Source organism: Caloenas nicobarica, chromosome 5, assembly GCF_036013445.1.
Source record: "Caloenas nicobarica isolate bCalNic1 chromosome 5, bCalNic1.hap1, whole genome shotgun sequence".
Classification (NCBI taxonomy): Eukaryota; Metazoa; Chordata; class Aves; order Columbiformes; family Columbidae; genus Caloenas; species Caloenas nicobarica.
This window is the reverse complement of record NC_088249.1, coordinates 36,518,674-36,540,783: the sequence shown is the minus strand read 5'-3', so window position 1 is coordinate 36,540,783 and position 22,110 is coordinate 36,518,674. Positions and strand designations below refer to the sequence as shown.

Genomic DNA, 22,110 nt, shown 5'->3' with positions numbered 1-22,110 from the left:
CTGAAGCAGTCCAATTAGAGGGATAGAGATATCCACCTCAACAAACCCTGCAGACCAACAGCAGAGGGTTTTGAGAATGAAGAGACACTCACTTAAGGTCTCTGTATCAAGCTAGTCCCTTTTAAGAGACTACAGAAAAAGATCTCCTAGCTTCCTTACTGAACGTAGCCTGGACAACACCTCTGCTCCTAAGAAAATAATCTGCTTTGTGCTTTTGAGTATTAAAAAAAACCAAACCAAAACAACAAAACACAACAAATCCAAACAACACTTGATTTGCCTTTTGAGACAAAGCATTTGCTGAATTTGATCCAACTGCGTGACTGCTATGGATGTGGTACTTCTGTTTTTAACCTCCTGCAAAGAAATTACTCCCCTGTGATTTTTGCCACACTTGGTACCAGGCCCCTTTGATGTAACTGTTTCTACTTCAAACTCTTCCCTACCACATTTATGTGCCAGACCACCACATGTCTGACCCTGTCCTCCTCAGAGGGGAGCCCATCCCTCACTCATTTCTCCTTCCTCACCCCCTCCCCCAGGTTTGGCTCCTGAAAAGATCAATATTTCATTTTCCTAGACAGGACTAATTGAAGTCTTCCCAGGCATCATTACAGCCTGAGAATTTCCTGGCTTCTAGAGCACTTGCTCAGGGCATGCGTGGCAGGACTCTAGGGACACAGCCCAACCAATGTCCTGCTACAGAACCAGCACGAAGAGAGAAAGCCTCACCTCTTTTCCTTTTTATTGAGTTTCCACAGCACCCAAACAGCAGATCCACTACCAGTCAGCATGGAGAAGCACTGATTTCTCTCCACACTAGCTAACTGCCAGCACACCTTCACCCTCCTTCTCCAGACAGAGCCTCTGGCACAGCTGCTTTCTGTAGAGGCAGACCCAGCTGATCCTAGTTTGAAAAAGTCTCTGCGGGTGAACTAGCAGACAGTTAAGCTCTGACTTTAAACTCAAAGCCTCCAAATTGACATTGCTGTCTTTTTTATAAAGTGAAATTAGGAAAGCTTACCAGCCTACTTGGGGAGTCACTGTGTTCAAGGCTCAGCAAGGCACATGCTAGGAGGCATCTGTGGGTGGGGATGCTTCCCTGCCCTCAAGTCAGCAGCAGAAGAAAAGACCTTTGGAAGGCTTAGTGAGGAATAGGCAGGCTGACAGCCTGAGGAAAAGATCAAGGAGGGTGTACCAGGAAGAATTAGTTCCCCCCAAACCCAGCTGCTTCTTTCACCATGTAAAAGCCAGTCCATTAACTGCTCTTAACTTTTGCCAGAAATGATACTTGCCTGCCTAGCCAGATGAGGAGGACTTCTTCAGTCATTTTCAATTGATATGCCATTGTATCCTAGAAATCTCTGACAGCTCCTGCAGTATCCCTCCAGAAGCAACCCAGGAACCCAGGCAAAGAACTGGGGTATGTATGTTTGGGGGAACACACCCAGCAAGAGACAGAGGCAAGGACCAGGCAAGAAAGGATGGAGGCTCTTTTCCAATGGGAAATAAGGGGGAATAAGAACAGCCTGAAACACTTGTTTCAAAGTGGATTTTATTCCAAGCATTAAACAGATTCTGGCACATGCTTTCTTCAAGAAAAGGGAAAACAAATCTGGGCTCCACATAAATTACATCTGGCAAAGTACAACTTACAAGTGAGTGGGGAAAATAAACCTTTTGAAATTGATTTCTGTACAACAGTAGTTTCAGCTCCTCTCAAATAAACCCCCATTGGTTCACAGCACATGAAATTACATTGGGTGATCTAACACAATAACAGCTTTCTTAAGAGGTATTACCAATGTAAATGCTCTGCCTTGACAGTCTAGGGGGCTGTTTAAAGTAAACAGGAAAACAAGGGTGAGCAGCTGCTTGTTCTGACTGATAAAGAAACAAATCACTGGGCCAAATTTGAGAGCTCAGTCAGTTTGCTTTCAAAAGCCCCACTGGAGCCCTGTTCCAAAAAATGGTACTGCGTGGCCTTTGCCAGGGAAAAAAAGCACAGATAACATCATTCCTCCTTCCCTTCAGTGCAAGGGAAATGCAAAGTATGCTGATAATGCGTTTGGACAGACAAGACTGTTTATTCTGAGGAGAAGTTTAGTTTGCCCACACTTGAAAGCAGCCTTTAGTAATGCACCTCCTTGGCCGTGTGGAGGGAGGTCTGCACTGGGCCTACAGGAAGGTCCTGTGAGCAGTGCGTTAGCTGACAGCAGAATAAGCCATGAGGATGTGACCTCAGGAAAACATGTCCAAAACCAGGTAGAGTTAGGGCTCTGGTAGCCCCCGACTCCAGCAGCAATTTCAGTTGTTGACATCCAGCATATGCCCGCTTCTTCCCTTTTCTTCCCCAGTCCGAGGCAGCTGAAGAAGGAGGGTTTCCAACCTTCAGCTGCCTCAGCTCCCAGCCCCAGATGGATGTCAGCTCCCACTCTGTCAGGTGGTGAGGAGCAGTAGGAAGAGAGGCACGAATCAACACAGCTGGTCCAGGTACCTCTGCTCTGGGAGTGGTCACTAACCTCCAACATTGGAGCCAAGCACGAAGTCAAGGGCAGTAGCCCGTGTGCTATAAGAGCCTTCTGAACGAGGGCTGGCTCAGAGCTTGCAGACTGGATACAAGCAGAGTTTCTGTGGTCTGCAGCAGTCAGGAGAACTGTTTGTAGAGGAGCTGGGTCCTAGTTCCACAGCATGGTTATGAAGAAGGAACTGCAAGAAAGTAGTGGGAGCAAGGAGGAAGGAAGCAGTACCTGGTGGAGGAGTGAACACGCTGTTAGCTGCAACCCTTCAGCTGCTGGAGAGTGAAATGGGGGAAGCTCAGAAAGTCCACTTAGGAGGCATTTTGATGAAAATATGTAATCCTTTAGCACATCATTGTATACAGAGCTTACATACAGAGCCTGCTCAATGGCCTTTCGCCTGTCTCTGCATCAACTTTTTTTCAAGCCAGGTATGTGAGAACTTGACTGTTCCTGTCTCCTACTGCCTAATGATGCTGTTCTGGAAGTAGCATCTCCTGCATATTCTTGTTTAAAAAGGCAGCTGCTAGTAGGATGGTATCTCTCTCCTGTGATGGGGTCTGTCTGCCCTGCCCTCCTTCTGTTCCTAGGCTCTTTTCTTTCCTTCTCTGCTTTTTCCTGGCCTCAGTGGTTCAGGCCCAAAGCATCTCTACACAGGAAAAGAGAAATCCCTGCAGAGTCAGTCTCCCCATTCACACACAGAAGTGTAGCTGCACCATGCTGTAAGCTTGGGACTGAAAACTGCTTCTGGAGTTTTCACAGTGGGCAAATCATAATTCTGGTTAATCAGCATCGAGATGATGAGCTGACATCAAAGTGAAGGGGGAAACAGGAAAAGAGCTCCTACCACATGACTGATTTATTTTTTTTAAATGAAAGAACCAAGAACAGAAAACAAATGGTCTGGTTCTCACACAAGCACTTCTGAGGACATGCAACATATGAAGAACAGTATCTGTTCTTTTGTCAACTGTTTGGGCTAAAACCAAGCCAGGAGAAAGAATGAAAAAAGGAGACAAACATGATCAAAAGCAGCCAGCTGTTTAGAATCCAAATGAACAACCTGTTTCTTCTATACCAGATCAGAAAGGATCCAGACTAGCAATTGCCTACTGAAGGTGGCCCCACTGCCTGGTTCCCTTGCCAGGCTCTTGAATAGGAAGGTTGATTTACAAAACCTAGCACCAAGAGGAAAATTTTACAGATCTAGTAGGAAAAGGTAAGGTTGTGGGGATTTTTCCTTTTATTTGAATAGGAAAGCTTCTCCTGGCAGGTCTGAAAATTCACACTCAGCTACAGCTGACTGGTAACTGGGAGCAGGACTGGGATGCTAGCTAGACACACCAGTAGTGTTTGGTATTTCCAGAACACACAGGAGGGATCTCTCAGGGCAGGCCTGTACTGTGGCAGCGTTTGTGCAGGGGGCAGTTTCAGCTTCACCAACTAACCTCCCCAAGATGCCCACTGGGAGGAGAGCTGGGCATTACAAGTGGAGCAGGCCCAGGCCTTTTCGCCTCCTCTTTGTGAGAGAGAGGGAGAAAAGCAACTAGACAGAATGATTGGATGGCTTGTCATGCCAGGCTGTGTTCACAAGGGCCACATGGAGCCAGAGGGCCAGCAAGAGGGCTGTGCTCCTGCCCAGCCAGCAGCAGGAAGCCTGTGATGACCCAGGACCTGTCTCCCCCTGCCTCTCACAGCCAGGAACTGGGTGGGTTCCTGGCACTGGCCTGAGCCAAGCGCAGTCGCGCTGCCAGTGTGTGCTGCCCACACAGCCCTGCGCATCACCCTCGGGGTGGGGTAGCATCAGGAAGAGCAGCCAGAGAATGGTCCCAGTTTCCCCAGCATCCCAAAGCATCAGCACCCATCTCTGACCAGATGCGCAGGAGTGCGGTACCCTGAACCCAGGTCCAGCTGAGCACGGAGGCAGGGCTGGCCTTCCACCCGTAAAAAACTGGAAGAAAGAATTCAATAGGGAATAATCCCCAAAACAATCCCTGGTTATGCTGCTCAAACAGATTGTCCCTTTTCCAGCTCTCTTGTCAGCATTGTGCCAACCTCAGCCCATTTGGCTGTAGCACAGCTGCTGTGGGCAGAGGAAGGAATGGGCCTGCTATAAAGAGGTTACAAACCTCAGTCTGCTAGTTCCTGCCCAGACCCTCCACTTGTCATGATGACCCTTCTTCTGGCCAGTCCTCACTGTGAGACACACATGCATAAATGATGCACGATGTTAGAGCAAAAAGCCAGGGAAGCCGAAGAGCTACCAATGTTTGTACAAGCATTGTCGAAGCTGTTGGACTGAAGGTCGTGAACTCTGGATGCAGAGAAAGGAACAGACGGGGAGAGCTGCAAGGCAGCTCTGGTCACTGAGTATTGGGCTGGGTCCTCTCCCCTCTCTGGGTGCAGCTGTGCACAGACATCAGCTACAAAGGAGAACTTAAGACAACAGATGGGAAGATTTCAACAACTCTCCTCATCCCTCTCTCACTCCAGCTTCTTCTCTGAAAAGCTCAAAAACACCAAGTGCTCAGCTGAAATGGTGGCTTGCTGATGGGCACAATGAAAACATTTAGGGTCAGACATACAAAACCATTCCTCCCTTCTCGATCGCCCTTTGTTCCCAAGGTTTCATGCACAAAGAAACAAGGAGATCTCTGTGCTACCATCATGTTGCTTGTAGCAGCTCCCACTGTTGGCCAGGTACACCCGCTTGGCAAGGGCTGGTCACCACTCTCCCAGTCTGGTTTTCCAGGCAGAGACTGCTGACGAAGTGTTGAATGAAACTGCCTTTCATCTTCCACTTCTGTGAGAAGACAGAGAAGAAACATGCTGTTACTACCATTTCACCACAAAACTGTGACTCCAAGCTGAAGGAGAAAGGTTGAACATAAACCTCAAGTAAACCACAACAACTAGGGAGACTGAAAATCTGGGTATGGGCAGCACCTCCAAAGCACTGGTCTCCTGTATTAACAATACCTGGAGTTTGAGTTTAGCTGAATTATAGGGCTAGATATTCAGAAACATCTAGAGGACAAACAACACAAAAATCAGCAAGCAGTGGCATTTCCAAAAGCATATTATATTCACAGTTTCCCTGCCATTCTTTGTCATGCATCTAGGCACCCAGATACCTGCCAAAACCTGAAACTCTTCTATGGCCTCTTTCCAATCCATAGAAAGCAAAGCATTAAAAGCTCTCCCGACATGGAAAGCAATCCATCAACAGAAAGCAAAAATCACACTTCTTGCTGCTTGACTAGATTGTATCTATCTCTCTTCCATGTCCCTTCGTCTCTTCTTGCATCAAATTCAAGATTTTTATCAGCATTGCATTGAAAGCTATTCATAGCTCTGCACTCTTCTCAGCTCTTCTTTCTAATCTTTTCTGTCCTGCCTATGTTGGAGTTTATAAGTGTCCATTTGGCAACTTCTTGGTACATATTCCTCTAATCCCTGCAGTGCTGTCCTCTTGGTCTGCTCACCTCAAAGTATATCCACAAGGTCCCACATGCAACCCTTTCCTGAAGGTCCACTTTGGTTGTGCTGCTTTCCAGGAAACAAAATGTATGTCCTAACGTTGAATTGCAGATTCTGCTGGGAAAGGGCTGTACCTTCCACCCCTGCTGGAAAGAACCATCATGTTGCCACCATTGTGGCTGATAGTGAGGAGGAAAAAAAAGAGTAGAAATGAGTCTGTGGACTTGGGATCTCCCAGGTGGGGCTGCGCCATTTCCCTCTGGTGTGGCACAGCTGAGATCAGCAGGTTATTGGACTGAGTGATCCAGGCTCTGGGGATTTTCTCATCCCTCTTTTCAGTCACAGGGATGACCCAGTTAGAATTAGGGTCTGGATGCTCAGTCAGTAAACAGCTTAGGAATATTATGAGGATGTATTGGCTAACCCACAAGACTGATGAAGAAAAAGAAACAGTTTGACAATACTGATCGACCTCAAGGCTGTTGCAGAATATGCAAAGAGAATAAAAAAAAATCCTGCAATATCTGGACAACATCAAAACCTACCAACATTTTAATTCTTGGGTTAACACAGTAAACCGATTGCCACATGCTGTGCGGTTTAAGTCATCCAGATATGTCCACATATTGCCGGCAGCTTTCCTCCAAACCTGTGTGCTGGTTATATGTCTTGGAGGGCAGGGCAGCTGCAAAGCCCAAAGTAACCTGTTGCTCCTCTATCACATATTCCTTCAAGACTAAATACCAGAGGCAGGGTCACTCTGCCAGCACTGCACACTCTGTCCGACAGGACACCACTAAAGGAGAGAAGCAGGAAGAAGCTAGTTTTAATAAGCAAGGCAGAAGAGGAATGTAGTGACAATGGGGAGGAAGATGCAATGCAGTCTGTGCACTGCCGTGCCCTCACCAGCTGCTGCAGCCCACTGCCCACACGGGTCCCAGAGCCATCTGACTCTCGTCTGGCAGAAGTCTCCCTACAAAGAGCTGAGGAAGAGTTAATATCATAAAGCAGCAGCTGTGTTGATGGAGTGGCAAGCAGGAGGTTTCCTCCCCTGGGAAGCAGCACACTGTGCCCAGTTGGTGTGACCTCTGCACAGTGGCCTCCCCACCACTGTCTTTCAGGGTCACAGACACCTCAGTGAAGGGCCTCTTGACCTTCTCCAAAGCACACTCACTGTGTAAACGGGAACTCTTCCTTACCTTCCACCCTTCCCCTGCCTCTTTGTATTTATGAATTCCCAGCCTCTTCCTTCAACTTCCCCTGAGCATGTTCTAGAGAACACCCACCAGCCATCTCTGCCACACACTCTGCTCACCAGAAGACTCCCCTGTAAAGGAGTGTGCTGTTGTCAGATTTGAGATGGAGGACCAGGGCAATTACCAAGAGACACTGTTTTTCTTCTCCCCATTAGCCACTCAGGAGAAAATTAGCACCACTGGGAGGCTTGCTAATGTTATTCCTCCAGATCAGAGACCCACTGCCATTCCATCTCGCCATGCTGAGCGGATACCTGCTGTGATGTCTGTAGGGAGAGTCCACAGCAACAGACACAGCAGGACACCAGCAAACACTCACCAGAGCACATTTGCTGCTGCTAACAAACCACACCAAATCGATCTGTTTCTCAGTGAATCACACTCAGTTTCAAGTCACTCCAGATCCCTATGTTCAACAGAAAGCGGGGTAAGGATGGGGAAGGAGGAGGAGGAATGCTGAAAAGTGACAAAGTTGAATGTAAAGCTCATCCGGGCTACAGAGAGATGCCATGCCCGGAGCTATTACAAAGCACACTGACAGTAAAAGCCAAATTAGGGCTCCCCATCTCACATGGAAGTGGTATTCTCAGAATTATGGATTCTACCCTTTCTGGTCAGAAACTGTGCTTTGCTGCCCTCTGTGAGATACCAGAGTAACTGCCCTGACTGCAACTGAACCTTTCATGAGACTCCTCCACTGACTGCCAGGCCCCAGGATGACCCAGGACAGCCCAACACCTAATCCTGTAGGGACACATCATATCTCAGACCCTTGAGGAGGGTGCACAGTAGGAATGGGTGGAGATAGGATGCTCGTATTCCACCATCAGCCACCTAGAGCTCGGCAACTTAGGCTAAACTAGTCGCCTGGTGACATAATTCTGGAGGCACACAGGTACTGAGGTACGAGCACCTTCTGGGTAGGCCCAGCTTTCTCCACAGAACACAAGGGCAGCCTGGACAGCTAACTCTTAAATGACAGTGATGATGCCCATCTTTAGGAAAAACAAACAGAGCAGATACCTCCTGCATGTGCAGCCAAACATTACTCTCCTCTCCTACACCCAGACATTACGACTGGCCTGTACTTGGAAGGAAAGCTTTTGGAAGATATAAGCATTGCACAATCTGAAAAAATTTGGCTTGAAAATCTTCCTTGGTCTCCCGTTCTTGTGCAGATGGAGATAATACAGTTTACTGGTTACAGCAGGTTTGGAGCGGAGGCGGAAAAATAAGAATCCATATTTTCTTTGAAATATTGTGTCTTGATCCTCTTCTCCAATGTCGACCAAAAATTTCCTCACTCGTTTGTAAAGCTCTCTCCCCATCTTTATTATCTATCATTGTAAAGTACTCTGAGGTGACTGGATAGAAGCACTCCATGTGCAATTACTAACAGAAAAGTCAGAAATAGCCAGTCCTTTTCTACCCAATATATGCAAGAGCTGAAAGTGTTTACACTAGTGTAATTTTTCAGCGTAATCAAAAGTCAGGTGCTTTCAAAACAGACAGATTTTCACTCCTTCTCTTTTCCAATAGTCTATATAAAGTTGCATTTGTCCGCACTTCAAGTAACGTGATACACTGAGAAGCAAGGTGGGAAAAAATTACCAATCACATCCAAAGGCACACAGGACTTCAAATACTGTTTGTCTCACAAGAAAACTTAGTGTCTTCATTTTCAGGCTGGGGTCACATTCCTTCAGCACTTTTTAATGAAATATGTTTGTTTAATAGGATTTCTCAGCATGCTTCTTGTTCTGTTGGGAAATACTGTGCCAGTGTTTCTCATTTTCATTCTCTTGTTTTAGTGTCTGACTCTCACTTTGCCTTCTATTTGTCCTCACTATAATACAAATTAAAACACCACTCCCACTGTCAGTCAGAGCCAAAACCAAAGCTAAAGGCAATAATTTATTGTGCATTCAACTAAAAATGCGACTCTCCAAATAACATTATGGATAACATCCATCTGGTTTGAAATCTAGTTCTGATTATGCAGAATAGCTCTTGGCTGGTCTTCTGCTAGCAGTGCCAGCTGTTGCTGTTGAATGATCAATGGGATCATGGTGCCCAATAGATTTTGTTCCTGGTTCCTTTCAACCCAAGGGAGAATAGTCTAACAGAACCAAAAAACATCTAAATTTTTACCATTGTCTCATATCCTCCTACTTGCAAAGTTCTAGACTTAGTTTGAAATAATACTCTAGATACAGCTCATAATACTGCAAAGCCTCTGCCAGAGTAATACATATATATTAGATGGACTGTTGTTATCACTCAAAAGCAACAACAAAGTTATCTGCCCTGCAGACACGCTTAATGCACAACAGCTGTGTAGCACAGGCACAGATTCAGCATGCTTGAAAGCAGAAAAAAACTTTAGGAGCTGTATGGTGCTGTTGTAAGCATCTAACCAGTCTGTTCTGGTGACACTAAAAAATGAAGCCATCACGTGCCCCATCTTTTGTCAAAAATCTTGCTTTTGCATCATTCAGACATAGACATGAAGTCTAGATCCAAAAAAGTCCAAACACCTTCCACCACAGACCTCTGATGACAGTGACACCAGAGATGCTCAAAGCTGGTCTTTCATCGTGCTGCCATCTCCTCTTAAGGTATTGTAGGTGTGACGCTGGTTGCCCTGGCTCACCCCCTTCCACTCAGACCACCTACTCAGGGCTCTTGCTTGCCACTTCCACCTCTCTGAAGTAGCTCAGCTTCCCTTCCTCCACTCCCACTCAGTCCCTCTGACTTTCTGAGAAGCCCGTTTGAACTGAGGAGTGGCTACACCCACGCGTAGTTTGAGAATGCTGCTCTACCCCAGCACTCATACTTTCGGCTGCGAGTACCCATGGGGTTGCAGGGCAACTGAGGGAGTTTGTTCCCTCCAGCTTTCCTCTTTCCTTTTGCACTTCAAAGTTTCTACAGCAGTGGTGATCTTCTTGAAACTCAGCCTCGCAAATGTCAGGAGCTGGGCTTGGGTGACATCCTAGGCAGGGGGTTCTGCAAACTGCCAACCCAGGAAGAACAAGACTCTTCTCTGTCTTGGCTCTCTGTTGCCAGAAACATGCCTTGTCAGCCCAGACATAAGTTCTCAGATGACCCCCACAAAAGCTGTCAGCTTCATTTTCTGTTCTGGCTAAGACCCAGCAGAGAAAGAATCAGTTCCCAAAGTGAGAAGAAATCATTGCACTAGATGCCTCTGGCCCCTCTAAAAAAGAAATGGAGGAGAGAGAATGGGATAGTTTGCAAAGATGACCGACCTAAAGCTAATTAAAATCCAATGTCAGGATTAGCAACAATTACTGTTGTCTTTATGGAAGGAAGGGACCATAACAACATTCCCCAAGAATACAACAAACTTGAGCACTGCAAGTGAAACTGGCTCAGAAGTAGAAATCTGGAATGGGAGTTTGGGACTTCCAAAAAATCCCCAACATTTCAGACCATTTCAAACCAAATTAGATGCACTCCTCAAAACTCAAATGCACTCCTCCCAACTCATGCCCATGTCATCCCTTCAACCACAAGGCAGTTTGGAATGGCAGCTGTGATTCAAATTAGTCTCTAATTATTTGAAATGCTTTAACAAAATCCTTGCTAACAGTCAGCTGGCTAAATCATCTGCTCAGTCAAGTCCTTGATTTAAGCACAGTTTGTTCACGTAAGGTAATGGAAAACAACAGCTCACATCCTTAAGCATGTGTGCATGTCTTTATAATGAGGCTGTATATAATCAACACATCAAGGCTCAATAAATCCTATTCCATCAGCAGAATGAGCCTGCTTGTGTTAGCATGGATTAATCTCTCTTCTGGCTAATAGTGCTTGCACTCCACCCCCCTTCAGGGGATCCTTGTCCTTCCATGACAGGGGAGGTGGGGAAAGACAGCTGATTTTGGCAGCTGCTAGAGTCCTCTCTGTTGACAGGGAAGAAAATGCTGGAAGGCACCTAAGGAGAAGCTAAGTGACCTAATTACACAGCAAGGGGGTGAGTGATTACCAACAAGTAAAAGAAGCAGGCAAGCACAGCCCACTGGGGATATCCTTGCAAGCCTAATCCGAACTCAGTTTTCCCAGTGTATTCATGGTGACAACCCTTCAAGAGATTTCTGCATTAACCAGCCCTCAAGAGGAAAGTCTACACAGGCTTTCCACAAATAAGCAAGATTGGATTTCAGTGCTTTCTTTCGGGAAGAAATCCAGAGATTCGTATAGCATTTGAATGCACTGACAAAAGAGGATGCTGCTGAAGACAGGTAGCAAGCTGAGCCATCTCCTACCTTTGGGCTATCAAAAAATAGATGTGTCAGATAACACAGAGCCAGCATAGCCTTAGATGACGGAAAATGTGTTCTGTCTTGGTGTAGAGAGCAGCACATGATCTAAGGATAAAACAAGCCCAGTCCACTGTTTGCCAGTGCTGCACTGTCACCTGCTTTGTTTTGCCCAATTCTGCTAAAAAAGCGCATGACATTTCTGTGAGGGCACCCTGCGCCATTGAAGAGGCCATCTCTTACCTTGTGCTATAAGGCAAAATGACTTATGTGTCCTGACAGATCAGGGATGCACATCTTGGAAACAGCATAAGAGTCATGGAGCTGCATTTTGTTGCAACAGCGCTGCTGTGTTTTTTTCCTCAGGGAGCAGTTTGGGTGGAACATACGGTGCTTTATGTCAGTCGGTATTTCTCAAATGAGTTGCATGCATTCAGTTTTAAGGGTCTGTTCACATGTCCAAAGACAGCACCAAGAATACAGTTCTTTCACTTGTAAATAAGTAAACAAATGATAGCACACACTGCCCTTTCCCTGGGTATCTCAAAGCATTTGCTGCTTATCTACCCCTCTCTGATGCTGTGCTCCATCCATGCACTGATCTGGGTGAACATAAATGTATCCAAGGAGTGAGGCTGGGGTGCTGCTGAGCTGAAGCTGGAGCTACCCACGCTGCTGAGGGCCCAGGCAGAGCAGACACCCTCACACTAGTTTGGTCTGTGCTACCCACTTTGGTCGCAGGCAATCTCATACATCCAAGCTTATGAAACACATTGGAGAGGGAGGTGCAGAAGATGGAAGGGACTTTTATACACTTTGATAGTACTAGGTTTGCCCCTGCAGGCTGCACTGATGTAGGAACACTGGTATGTGGCAAGGAAGGGATTAAAACCAGGTGCACAGTTACCTACCTGTCTGCCATCTTTTTGATTGCAGGCTTCCAGTGTGATGTGAGAGCCCATAGAGAAGGAGGCAATGGAAAGACACTTGTCCTGCTGTCTAATTAAAGGGTCACTGAATACCCACTCCTTTGGCATAAGAAAAAGAAAGGTTCCATTAGGATCATAACAGCGATCAGATGAGGGAGAAAAAGTTTTTTCTGTCAAATATTTCAAAACCCTGTACCCTTTGTTCAGCTCTTACCAAAGGCTCCCTGGGAAGACTACAGCAGCAGTCTTCACTGATCAGAAGTTTATGCTCAGGCTTGGTGTATCATGACTATTTCAAAGCCTGCAGTTGGCTCCCCTTACCATCTGAGCAGTCTGATTAACCTTGGATCCCATGCAACTCCCTGCCCTGCAGCTTTACAGAATCCCACAAAGCAGGGAGGACCCCAAGCCTTGATTCACATGATGTGCAACTGCTTTTGCATACTTTACATAGCAGACATGTTCTGTAACAGGTATCTGGGACCTATAGATTGTAAGCAAAGCAAAACACATGCAAGCATATCCATGGGCTAACATATATCACCAGCACACATAAAGCACAAGTCACTTCATTTTACCCTCCTCTCAGTAGATGGATACCCAACCCAATCAACCATTATTATTATACTTTTCCCAAGGAAGAAATACAAAATGCAATAAGTTTCAGAGATTTCAAATGGTAATGACATGGAACAATGAGTCAGACTAAATGGCACGTTGAATGCTGGCTGCAAACTAGTTTTCAACATTTAACAGATGTGAATATGCATTTTCTGGCATGAAATATCCTACTGTGACCCTTAACTTTCTCAAGCTGCTTCAAATCACCAAAAGAAGAGGCTGAGTGCAGATCTTCAGCTGGTATAAACCAGCACCGCTCCGCTGCAGTTAGGAGAGCTGCATCAACCAAATTACTGCAGCTGGGGTCTTGGCTATTTAAACTTTATTTGGGCTTTCTACTGAAATCTATCTGTAAAACAGCACAATTCAGGCCATCTGCAGCTACAGCAGACCAAGGAACATTTCTGATCCTGCGAAAATCTCTTACCTATGTGCCAGGGTACTAGCCAAGCACAGCCAAAGACCAGTTCTAATGGGCTGGGTGATGAAGCAGAGCACACCCAAACAACAATCTGAGTAGCAACAGCTACATCACTCAAACCCTGGTTGCACAACTACTGCACAGACTAGTCACACCCCTGAGCATTCAAGCACAACCTACTGCCTTTGAGTGATGAAAACCTTCCTACCCTATGCCTGACTGCTGGGTCTGTTGAGTTAACAGAACTTGAAGAGATGGGCACAGCTTCTTTTTCTGCTTACTATTAAAATCATTAGCAGGGCCAAATTCTTCCTTCATTCACTGTACAAACTCAACAAGGCCAGAGATGCCTTTTCATTCTCCAGTAATAAAAAGGGCAGAAGCAGGAACAAAGCACCAAACAGAAGCCTGCCTTACCTGAGTGGCAGGTGGATTGCTCACGGTCCCTTTACAGTTTCCCATGCCAACCAACGTATTCCCTGTGGTATCCTGTGCTCGAGACTCCAGGCAGTTTCCTCCTTGTTTAATTATTCCTGGAATCGACTCCTTTTCAGGAATCCTTGGAGTAAAGTGACAGTTGCATGGCACTTCATACATAGAAATGTCCAAAGCTCTTCCACATTTATAAATGCATAACTAGCCCCTGACTGAAACACAGACCCCTTTATTTGACAGACAATGAACAATATCATGCTGTCCACTGGAAATGTCTGGAGGAGGCAAAGTCAACGGAGAACTGGGTCAGAGGGCTGATATCCTTTTGTTTCAGAAGGCATTACAGGATCTTTAGATTTACCCCAAGCAGTTTAGTGTCATGCCTCTTCTGAAAGAGGCCATTGCCAGTAAAAAGCCACATCCACACTGATTTATCCTGTTTCTGCCTCCCCCTTTTCGAGAGTCTTCCCCCCAGTGCTAGCACGTATTCACTATCTCATTGGTAGCAATACAGGAAAGATCTGTCAAGGCCAGACTACAGCTGGATGTTTTAGCCTTGACCCATGTTAGCTACAGATTTTGCTTGGCTGAGATGTGAAGATGTGTTGCCAGGGTGTGTTAGCTAGCAAGTGCTAAACACACAGCTCTACCCAGGCCTCCTCCCAGCAGAGCAATGACATGACACTGCGGCATCCCAGCCTGGGGCAGGGGAAGCCACAGGCACAGCTGGTTCTGGCATTGACTGGGGCTTTCTCTGAACCACCTGCACCTCTGCACTGAGTCTGTCCAGCTCTGCCTGGCTCAACTACCTCCAGGCAGAGCATCCAACAGGAAGAGACCAAGCCATAACTGGGAGGGATGTAGTGCTCTGGCACTTGTCTGCACCCTGCACCTCTGAAAACACCGCTGTTGCACATCTCTGAGGGACAGCCGTGTAGGGCAGAGCAGAGGGCTCCCAGAAGCAGGAGCAACAAACCTTTTGCAGGGTTGTTGTGATGATACAAGCCAGGAAATCACAGAAGGTTTCTCACCAAAAAGAAGAACAGCAGAAAACCTTTTCCAAGCGTAAGTCTCTCTTTTGCCTGCTGCCCCCAACGCTCAGCTTCTCATTGTGACCCACCTCCCAGATCCTTCAGAGATTTCTGCAAGTGGATAATTGACTCACTTGAGCTCGGGGTAGACGTTCTCCAGATACCACTGGAAGGATTTACAGTTCAGTTTGCGTCGCTGCTCCACTCGGTCTGCAACACTGGAAACACAGGCAGGTTGTTGAGGATAAGGTAGTGAACAGGAGGGAGGGGAACAATGAAGATTGGCCAGGAGGTTTGGTGGGACACTATACAACTTTTCCCCATTACTCATTCTCCCACGTAGTTGTTGCTGGGTTCAGAGAACTAGCAGTGACCTGAGGTGAAAAGGAGGAGAGAGGCAAGTGGCAGGAAATAGAAAAGGAAGACATAAACATCTCAAGAGAGCAATCCTTGCACGTCCTTTGGCCCAGAATGATGGCAGGGCCCAGGTCCTACAGTGTTAAATACTACATTGCAGTAAAACTACTGTAGGGCCTGGAAAGCATTTCTGCCTCTGGGTGCCCCTGTAGAGGCACACCATGAGACTGGCACAACTATCAGCTCCTGAAAAGGCCTAGAAAGTGTTTGTGCTCAGTTATATATGAACAGCCCACCTATGTGTGCTAGAGCAGATCTCTAGCTCATGGCAGCAGCTCTAGGCTCAGGTTGGGTTTCAGACCTAAATAACATAATTATTTGCTTTCAAGCAGTTTTGGCAAAGGGAAGGAGTATAAGGGGAAATTAGCTCAATATCTCAGTAACTGCTGCAGCAGTCTTCTCACTGCTGATTTGCTTGGCTTTAGCTGGCTGAAGAAAAGGACTTTCCTCAAGTAGCCCTACTGAGCAGTGACACTAGGGACTCTCCCCTTCAAGCTATAACACTACATTTGTGTGTTGGGAAGGACTTTCAACTGTACCCATGCTCCTCGCTCCTCAGCCCACAGAGGCCACTGTACTGCCCATACCTCATGAGAATGTACTTAGATCCTACATTCACACCAAAATTATGAGGAATTTTAGCCCCAGTTGACAGTGATGGTGTCAGAGGCATTTGCATCCTAAAATCCAGATTTAATACAGGTTCACAGGGCTGTTACTACAGGTCAAGAAACTGCCTGAAATCAAATCCTACAGCTCTCTCTGCACCAGCTTTTATTCAGTCAATGCTGCCAGTAAAGCCACTAGGAAGTCTGTGTGAACAAGAACTGCAGGTTTTGGCCCCAAAACACAAGCAATATATCCATGTCCAATATGCAATAGTCCAGCTTCCTTCATAAGCAGCAGGGTTACTTGCTATTTGGCCCCAGCCCAGCTGCTGCAGTCAGCTCAAAGACAGATAAATTAGGTAGGCAATGCTATTTGTTCGAAAATATGTAATGCATCATAATGAGCCACCACAATGTACAACAAAAAAAAAGTCTGTGTGTGTCAGACCAAACCTACTTGACATCAAATAAGCAGGAGATGCATCATTACCCAGTGCATGTTGCTACGCATTTGAGATACAACCATGTTTGCGAGTCCTTACACTAATACAACAATTGTCACTTGTTCACAGGCAGATATAACTCACAGATACACACCACTCCTGGGACTTTTGATGTTTATTTGGGAGTCATAGCAATTCATTAGCACAGAGAGAAAGCTCTCCCCTCATCTCAGGTTTTGGTGTCCATCACTGATTTCTGGGTCACAAAGAATGCTTAAGGGCATAACAGCGAAACCCATGTGGCCTGGAGACAGCTGTAGCAAAGGTGCTGTAAGAAGCACAATACTGCACAGAAATGGGCTCAGCAGATGCTGGAGACAAGTCACAACCTGATTCTTTCCAAATGAGAGGTCTCACCATTGGCCATGCTCTGTCCTGCCCTACAAACCAGGCAAACCACTCATTCACTAATCAGGAAAGAGGGGAGCGCATCAAGTGCAACCAGCTCCACGTGCCAGCTAGCCGTGCTCGCCCCAGGATTCTACATCCACACAGGAACTTTGGATCAAGCTCTAGTAACTGCATAGCTCACTTTTCCAGAGCAGCTGCACACTGTGTTAGAAAATATTCTTATTTATCCACTTTAAATGTCTGGCCTTTTGATTTCATTACAGATCCCTTCAGCCTTCTGCTAACAAATGATTTATGCAGGGTTACTGGGGGAAAAATAAAGTGAATTAGAAGCAAACCTTGTTAGCCAGACACTCGAGCTGCAACCTCCCTGGCAAGACAGCCATTCAGAGTGTCTGTTTCCCACGCTTAGCCCCACAGAAGATCCAAAAACTATTTCTTGCTAGCAAGGGGCTTACCAGAGCCCTCCTACCAAGGTTTAGGGGCAGCTTACCTTCCAAATGACTTCCCAATGGCAGATGGCCGGGCCTCATAGTAGTACTGCTTGTATTCATCCATCCACACCTCTGCTGTGCGCTTGGTGTTCCTGCATGGGGATGAAGATGTGCTTTGCTAAGTGCTGCTGGAGAACCAGCCCTCCCAGCGAGCAGGCACTGGGTGGGCAGACCCAAGGCCTGTTTGCCAGCAGGGAGTGCAGGACAGTCTCAAACATGAAACACAGTGTGCAGCAGGGATGATGCTTCAGTTCAGAAGTTGAAATTTTACCAGCCATAGTTTACCATAATTTTTTCACACATGCTCCTTCCCCAGAGACACCTGGACCAACTGTGACCATCACCCTGCTTTACAGTATCCCTTTCCCCAGATTAGAATAACGTAAAGAAATAATTCAGCTTGGAAAGCACCTCTAGGTATCACCTGGTCCAACCTCCTGCCCAAGCAGACTAGCTTCAGGTTAGGTAATATAGTTCAGGGTCCTGTCTGGTTGAGTTTTGAAATCTCCAAGGATGGAGATTTTACCACCTCTCTGGGGCCCTGCACCAGTGCTTAACTGCTCTCATTGTGAAGCACTTTGCCTCATCTTTTTTCTCTTCCCATCTGTCCTGCAGTGGAAGTTGTCCTTAGGGCTTGTCTCAGAGCACATACAGCTCAGAAGGATCCCTGGACTCAAAAGCAGCTTTGAGACAACAGAGATATCTAAGGACTGGTGATACACAGGCACATGTCACAGGCCAGTACCCACAAATGCCCAGGGTCTCTCTCTGGGGTACCGCTCCTCACTCCTCCATTGCAGACTGAGGAAGAACAAGATGCATTAATACAAACAACAGAGAAGGGAACAGGTTTTGTTCACAGAAAACAGCAACTCATTCTTCCCCTGAGAACAGATGCTCAGCCACAAGCTGTTCTTCTCTGTCATCAGGCAGAAAGATAGCAAAGAATTCAGGCTTATTCAGACATGCCTAGCATCAAGGAGAGCTGGCTGCTACCAGGAACTACCCAACACCTACTTGATGTAAGTCAGTGCGTTGCCCTCAGGGAAGTCATAGGGATGGCGCTTCCTGAACACATGTCCCACTCGACTGCAGGGAACGATCTCCAAGCTGCCACCGCACATCCACACTCGGAAAGAGAGTTCTGGAAGAGACTCCAAGAGTTACACAGCTACAGGCAGACAGGCAGCATTTCCAAGAAGGGCAACTTCAGCAGTGTGCCTAAAAACCTTGCCTCTCTGCTCTAGATGTATTGCCTGCAAGACTAAAACCAGGAAAAGCAATGTCATGGTGAGAGTGGAAAAACTGTCCTCCCTTTGTTAAAATGGAGGCCACCCTTGTGGCTCAGAGATTTCCTAGCCTTCTTCAGTCCCACTTCTCTCTTTGGTTCCCCGAGCATTTCAGTGAGACACCTTTCCTTTTGACGAGGTCCTTGTGGTTGCTGTCAGCCCTTCATGATGGCATTTGGCAACAGACTGAGATCACCCCCACACCCACCTTGTTTTGGACTTCTGTAACCCTCCAGTCCTGCACACGAATGGAAGAAAAAAAATAAGAATTCACTGTGTAAAGCAAATCATTAGAAGAAGAAAGGGAGTTTAGGAGACAAGGAGAAAGAAGAGAACAGGATGGAGGCATAAGAAGTGAGTCCATGTCTAGAGCAGAGTCCTCTCTCTCATACCTCCATGTTATCTACCTTACAGTATCTTGTTGTTCTTATCCTGCTTGGCTCTGTTAACAAAAACCAAAACAAAACAACAAAAACGTGGATGACTGGGTTAAAGTTTGTCACCAGTTGCCTCTGCTGAGGGAGCTACTGATAGCAGAAATCAGTCTAATACTGTGACTTATAACAATATGAAGAGAACCCTGCTACTTGAAGAAATCCAGCTGGCCCTGAAGCTAAATTCAACATTTTGTTAAAAGATTAGAAGAACATGGACCTTTGATGTGCAGGCACTTGTTTGCATCACAGAAAAGCTGTGACCTTGCTCAAGCTTACAGGTCTGTCCTCACAAGTTTAATAACTGCCACACCAGAGGGATTTTCCACTTGTATTTCATGTGGCAGTGAGAAGAAGGAAGAAGGAAAATGAAAATTAGCTGGGTAGTTTGCTAGTCCTTACCAAAAGGGCTTCAGATCGTGTAGACTGATTACTTCAAAAATTTTACCCAGTTGGGATCTCCCTCCAGTAATGCCTGAATTATGAGTCTCTGATGTTTAGAAATTAAAAAGAAATTATGTATCCAGATCTAATGGCTGTTTTAAAACATGTATACAGACTAACATCTTCCCAACCTCCATCTTTCTTCATAGCTTTCCTCTCTGGCTCCTGGGAAAGACTGTTTAAACAGTGTGTTTGGTGGGGCGGGGAAGATGGTGTATTTAATTTAGCTTCTAAGTAAAAAACTCATTTTATTAGACTGTATATTGTGTTATATCTTACTAGCTCTTGTCTCTCCCTGACTCTTCCCTTATTATTTTCAGTCTCTTTTCAACAGAGAGTTCCAGCTTTGACAAGAGGAAGAGCTTTAAAAACGAAAAAAAGGCCAAGACGTAAGTTTCTGTCTGGTGCGTCCAGCTGGCGTTTGCTCTCCTGGAATGAGGTTCTGACTCACTCCGGCCTATAACAAAAGCAAAACTCTCAATCTAGCATGTGAAGCTTAAAGTGATGTCCCAAGAGAGGATTCCTCATGCTGTATTGGTGTCTTAGGCAGACAGACAGACTGCATGTCAGGTTTGTAAATGACAGAATTCTTTAAAGAGGGGGTGAAAAAATGCAGATTTTGGGCACAGAAGAGAAAATGGAGATCAAGCATAACATATTAAGGAATTTTAACCATCCTCTGAAGGAAAGCATAGGAGAACTTTTTGGCTGTATATTTTCCAGGATGTGACCTAGTCCATATGTGTTTTAAATGACTTAATCCCTGTGGCTTTTCCCCATCACAGTGGAAAAAAAAAGGGGTTTACCAGCTCACATCCAGCTGGAAGGATATTTAGGGAGCTGGTAATTGCTGCCTGATTGTTTCTGTGTACCTGTTGTATGCATAGAGCTTATCCAGCCCTGAGCCCTTCCCATACATTATTTTATCCTGTTTCCTCACAGGAAAAATGTTTCATAGAAGTCCTTTATTTAAAACAGCCTTTGTGGGCAGGGAATGGCCCATCTCACACACCCATATTAGTCAGAACCACTCTCCCACCTCACTTGCAAATGATGACCTTATCCAAACAGTTCCTTTCCACTCAAAATTGTAATTTGTAGTAAAAAGTGTTTCAGAACATTATCAACATTTTTCGTTGCTCACAAAATCTAATTTTCAATTCAGTATGGAAAACATTTTTTAAGAGCGTAAATTAACCATTCTGAATACTTCAAGGAAAATGAATACTTTTTGTTGTCAAATGCAGGTTGGTTTCTACCCCTCTGCCATGAAACAGCAATAGGCTCCATGTAGAAGCCACTGGTTGATTTGTTGTCTCACATTATGCTGAAGAGCTGAACAAAAGTCAGCTTTAAAAAAGAAAAGTGGTCTGTTTTGTTTTGAAAATACCTTCCCATTGCCATCTTCACAGTGGTGGTGTGGCAAATGTGGCCCAGGGACAGGTCCCATGAAACAGAGCATTATGCACTTAGCTTTGTTCTCTTAAGTGGACGTGCACGATAAGAGACGAGTGAGTGAGACAACAAATTTACAGAGAAACCACATGACAAGGCAAAACTGGAAAGCCCTGTACACCTGGCCCACTCCCACACAGCCTGGCCCAGCCACTGCCACGCTTTACAAGAGAAATTTGAAGAATGAAGCAATTTTGTGCAAGAAGGGATGTGGGTGTGCGGGTGATCTACTGCCACTTACAGCAGAGAGCTCTGCTTAGCATCAAGCTGCTGACATATGCACCAAACAACAACACTGGGCTCCCAGGTGGGCAGAAGCAGACAACCAAAAGCTTAAGAAATATTATTTCTCCATCTGTGGGGTTTACAGCTTTTACACAGTTGCAGCTCAGAGGCTGGCAGGATGGCCAAGTGACTGGCACTGCAGCTGGAGCAGGGCTAGTGACAGCAAGGAGCTGAGTTTGGCGGTGCAGGGGAATCTGAGGGACACAGGAGATGGGACCTTCATGCCTGAGTAAAGGCTGCCTGTTGCTTGTGCCTACAGTGCTTAGCTGATGCACTAGCACTGCTGAAATCCCAATGGAAGCCCCATAAATCTCTCTTTTTAATTTGATGAATATCATAAAACTGAAGGAAAACCTCAGAAAACAGAGAACACCAGCACTCATTATTAGATACCTTCGTTTAAAAAAATGGTACCTTGATATTCTGTTATCAGCCACAAATATTATTTTCTGGTTTCAGAGAGCAATTCAGAAAGAGGCAGCTCTCCCAGCTGTGTTCAGAGAAACAAAAGTTTCCTCTTCCTGACTACTTCTTTCTTTCTAATTGGTCCTCCAGGTGCTAGAAAACACCATATAAATTCTTCTTTAAAGCATTTTATTTACAAATCCATGACATTTTTGGAAGCTGTAGAAGCAGAATATTTTTTTTTGCAGTGTTAGCTACAGAAAAGTCTAAGTTGACTGCAAAACAGAGCAAGGCTTTTATCTCTTCAGCTCCACCTGCATAATTTCTAAATAAATGCCCTGAATACCTCAGGTCTCTGTGAATCAATTATCAATATTCTTCCTCCTTCTGTCACTAAAACCTGGTGGCATTGCAGCATCCCTTCACCCGGGCAAAGAGAGATGCCTGGAATAT

At 45.8% G+C, this 22,110-nt stretch overlaps 1 protein-coding gene across 2 annotated transcripts in view; it reads right to left on the bottom strand.

Annotated features, from left to right (window-relative positions):
• Positions 1-1,574: 1,574 nt before the first annotated feature.
• Positions 1,575-22,110, bottom strand: part of GALNT16 (polypeptide N-acetylgalactosaminyltransferase 16) — a 76,773-nt gene continuing 56,237 nt past the window's right edge. Inside the window, exons 10-16 of one of the 2 annotated variants that reach the window (XM_065636423.1) lie at positions 18,363-18,489; positions 17,345-17,437; positions 15,107-15,190; positions 13,924-14,065; positions 12,447-12,563; positions 5,183-5,322; positions 1,575-2,750 (exon numbers count right to left, since the gene is read on the bottom strand). In XM_065636423.1, coding sequence (XP_065492495.1) covers positions 5,185-5,322; positions 12,447-12,563; positions 13,924-14,065; positions 15,107-15,190; positions 17,345-17,437; positions 18,363-18,489 — 701 coding nt within the window. In that variant the 3' untranslated portion in view covers positions 1,575-2,750; positions 5,183-5,184. Of the gene's footprint in view, positions 5,323-12,446; positions 12,564-13,923; positions 14,066-15,106; positions 15,191-17,344; positions 17,438-18,362; positions 18,490-22,110 lie in introns of both variants that reach the window. The other variant, XM_065636422.1, reaches the window with a different exon arrangement.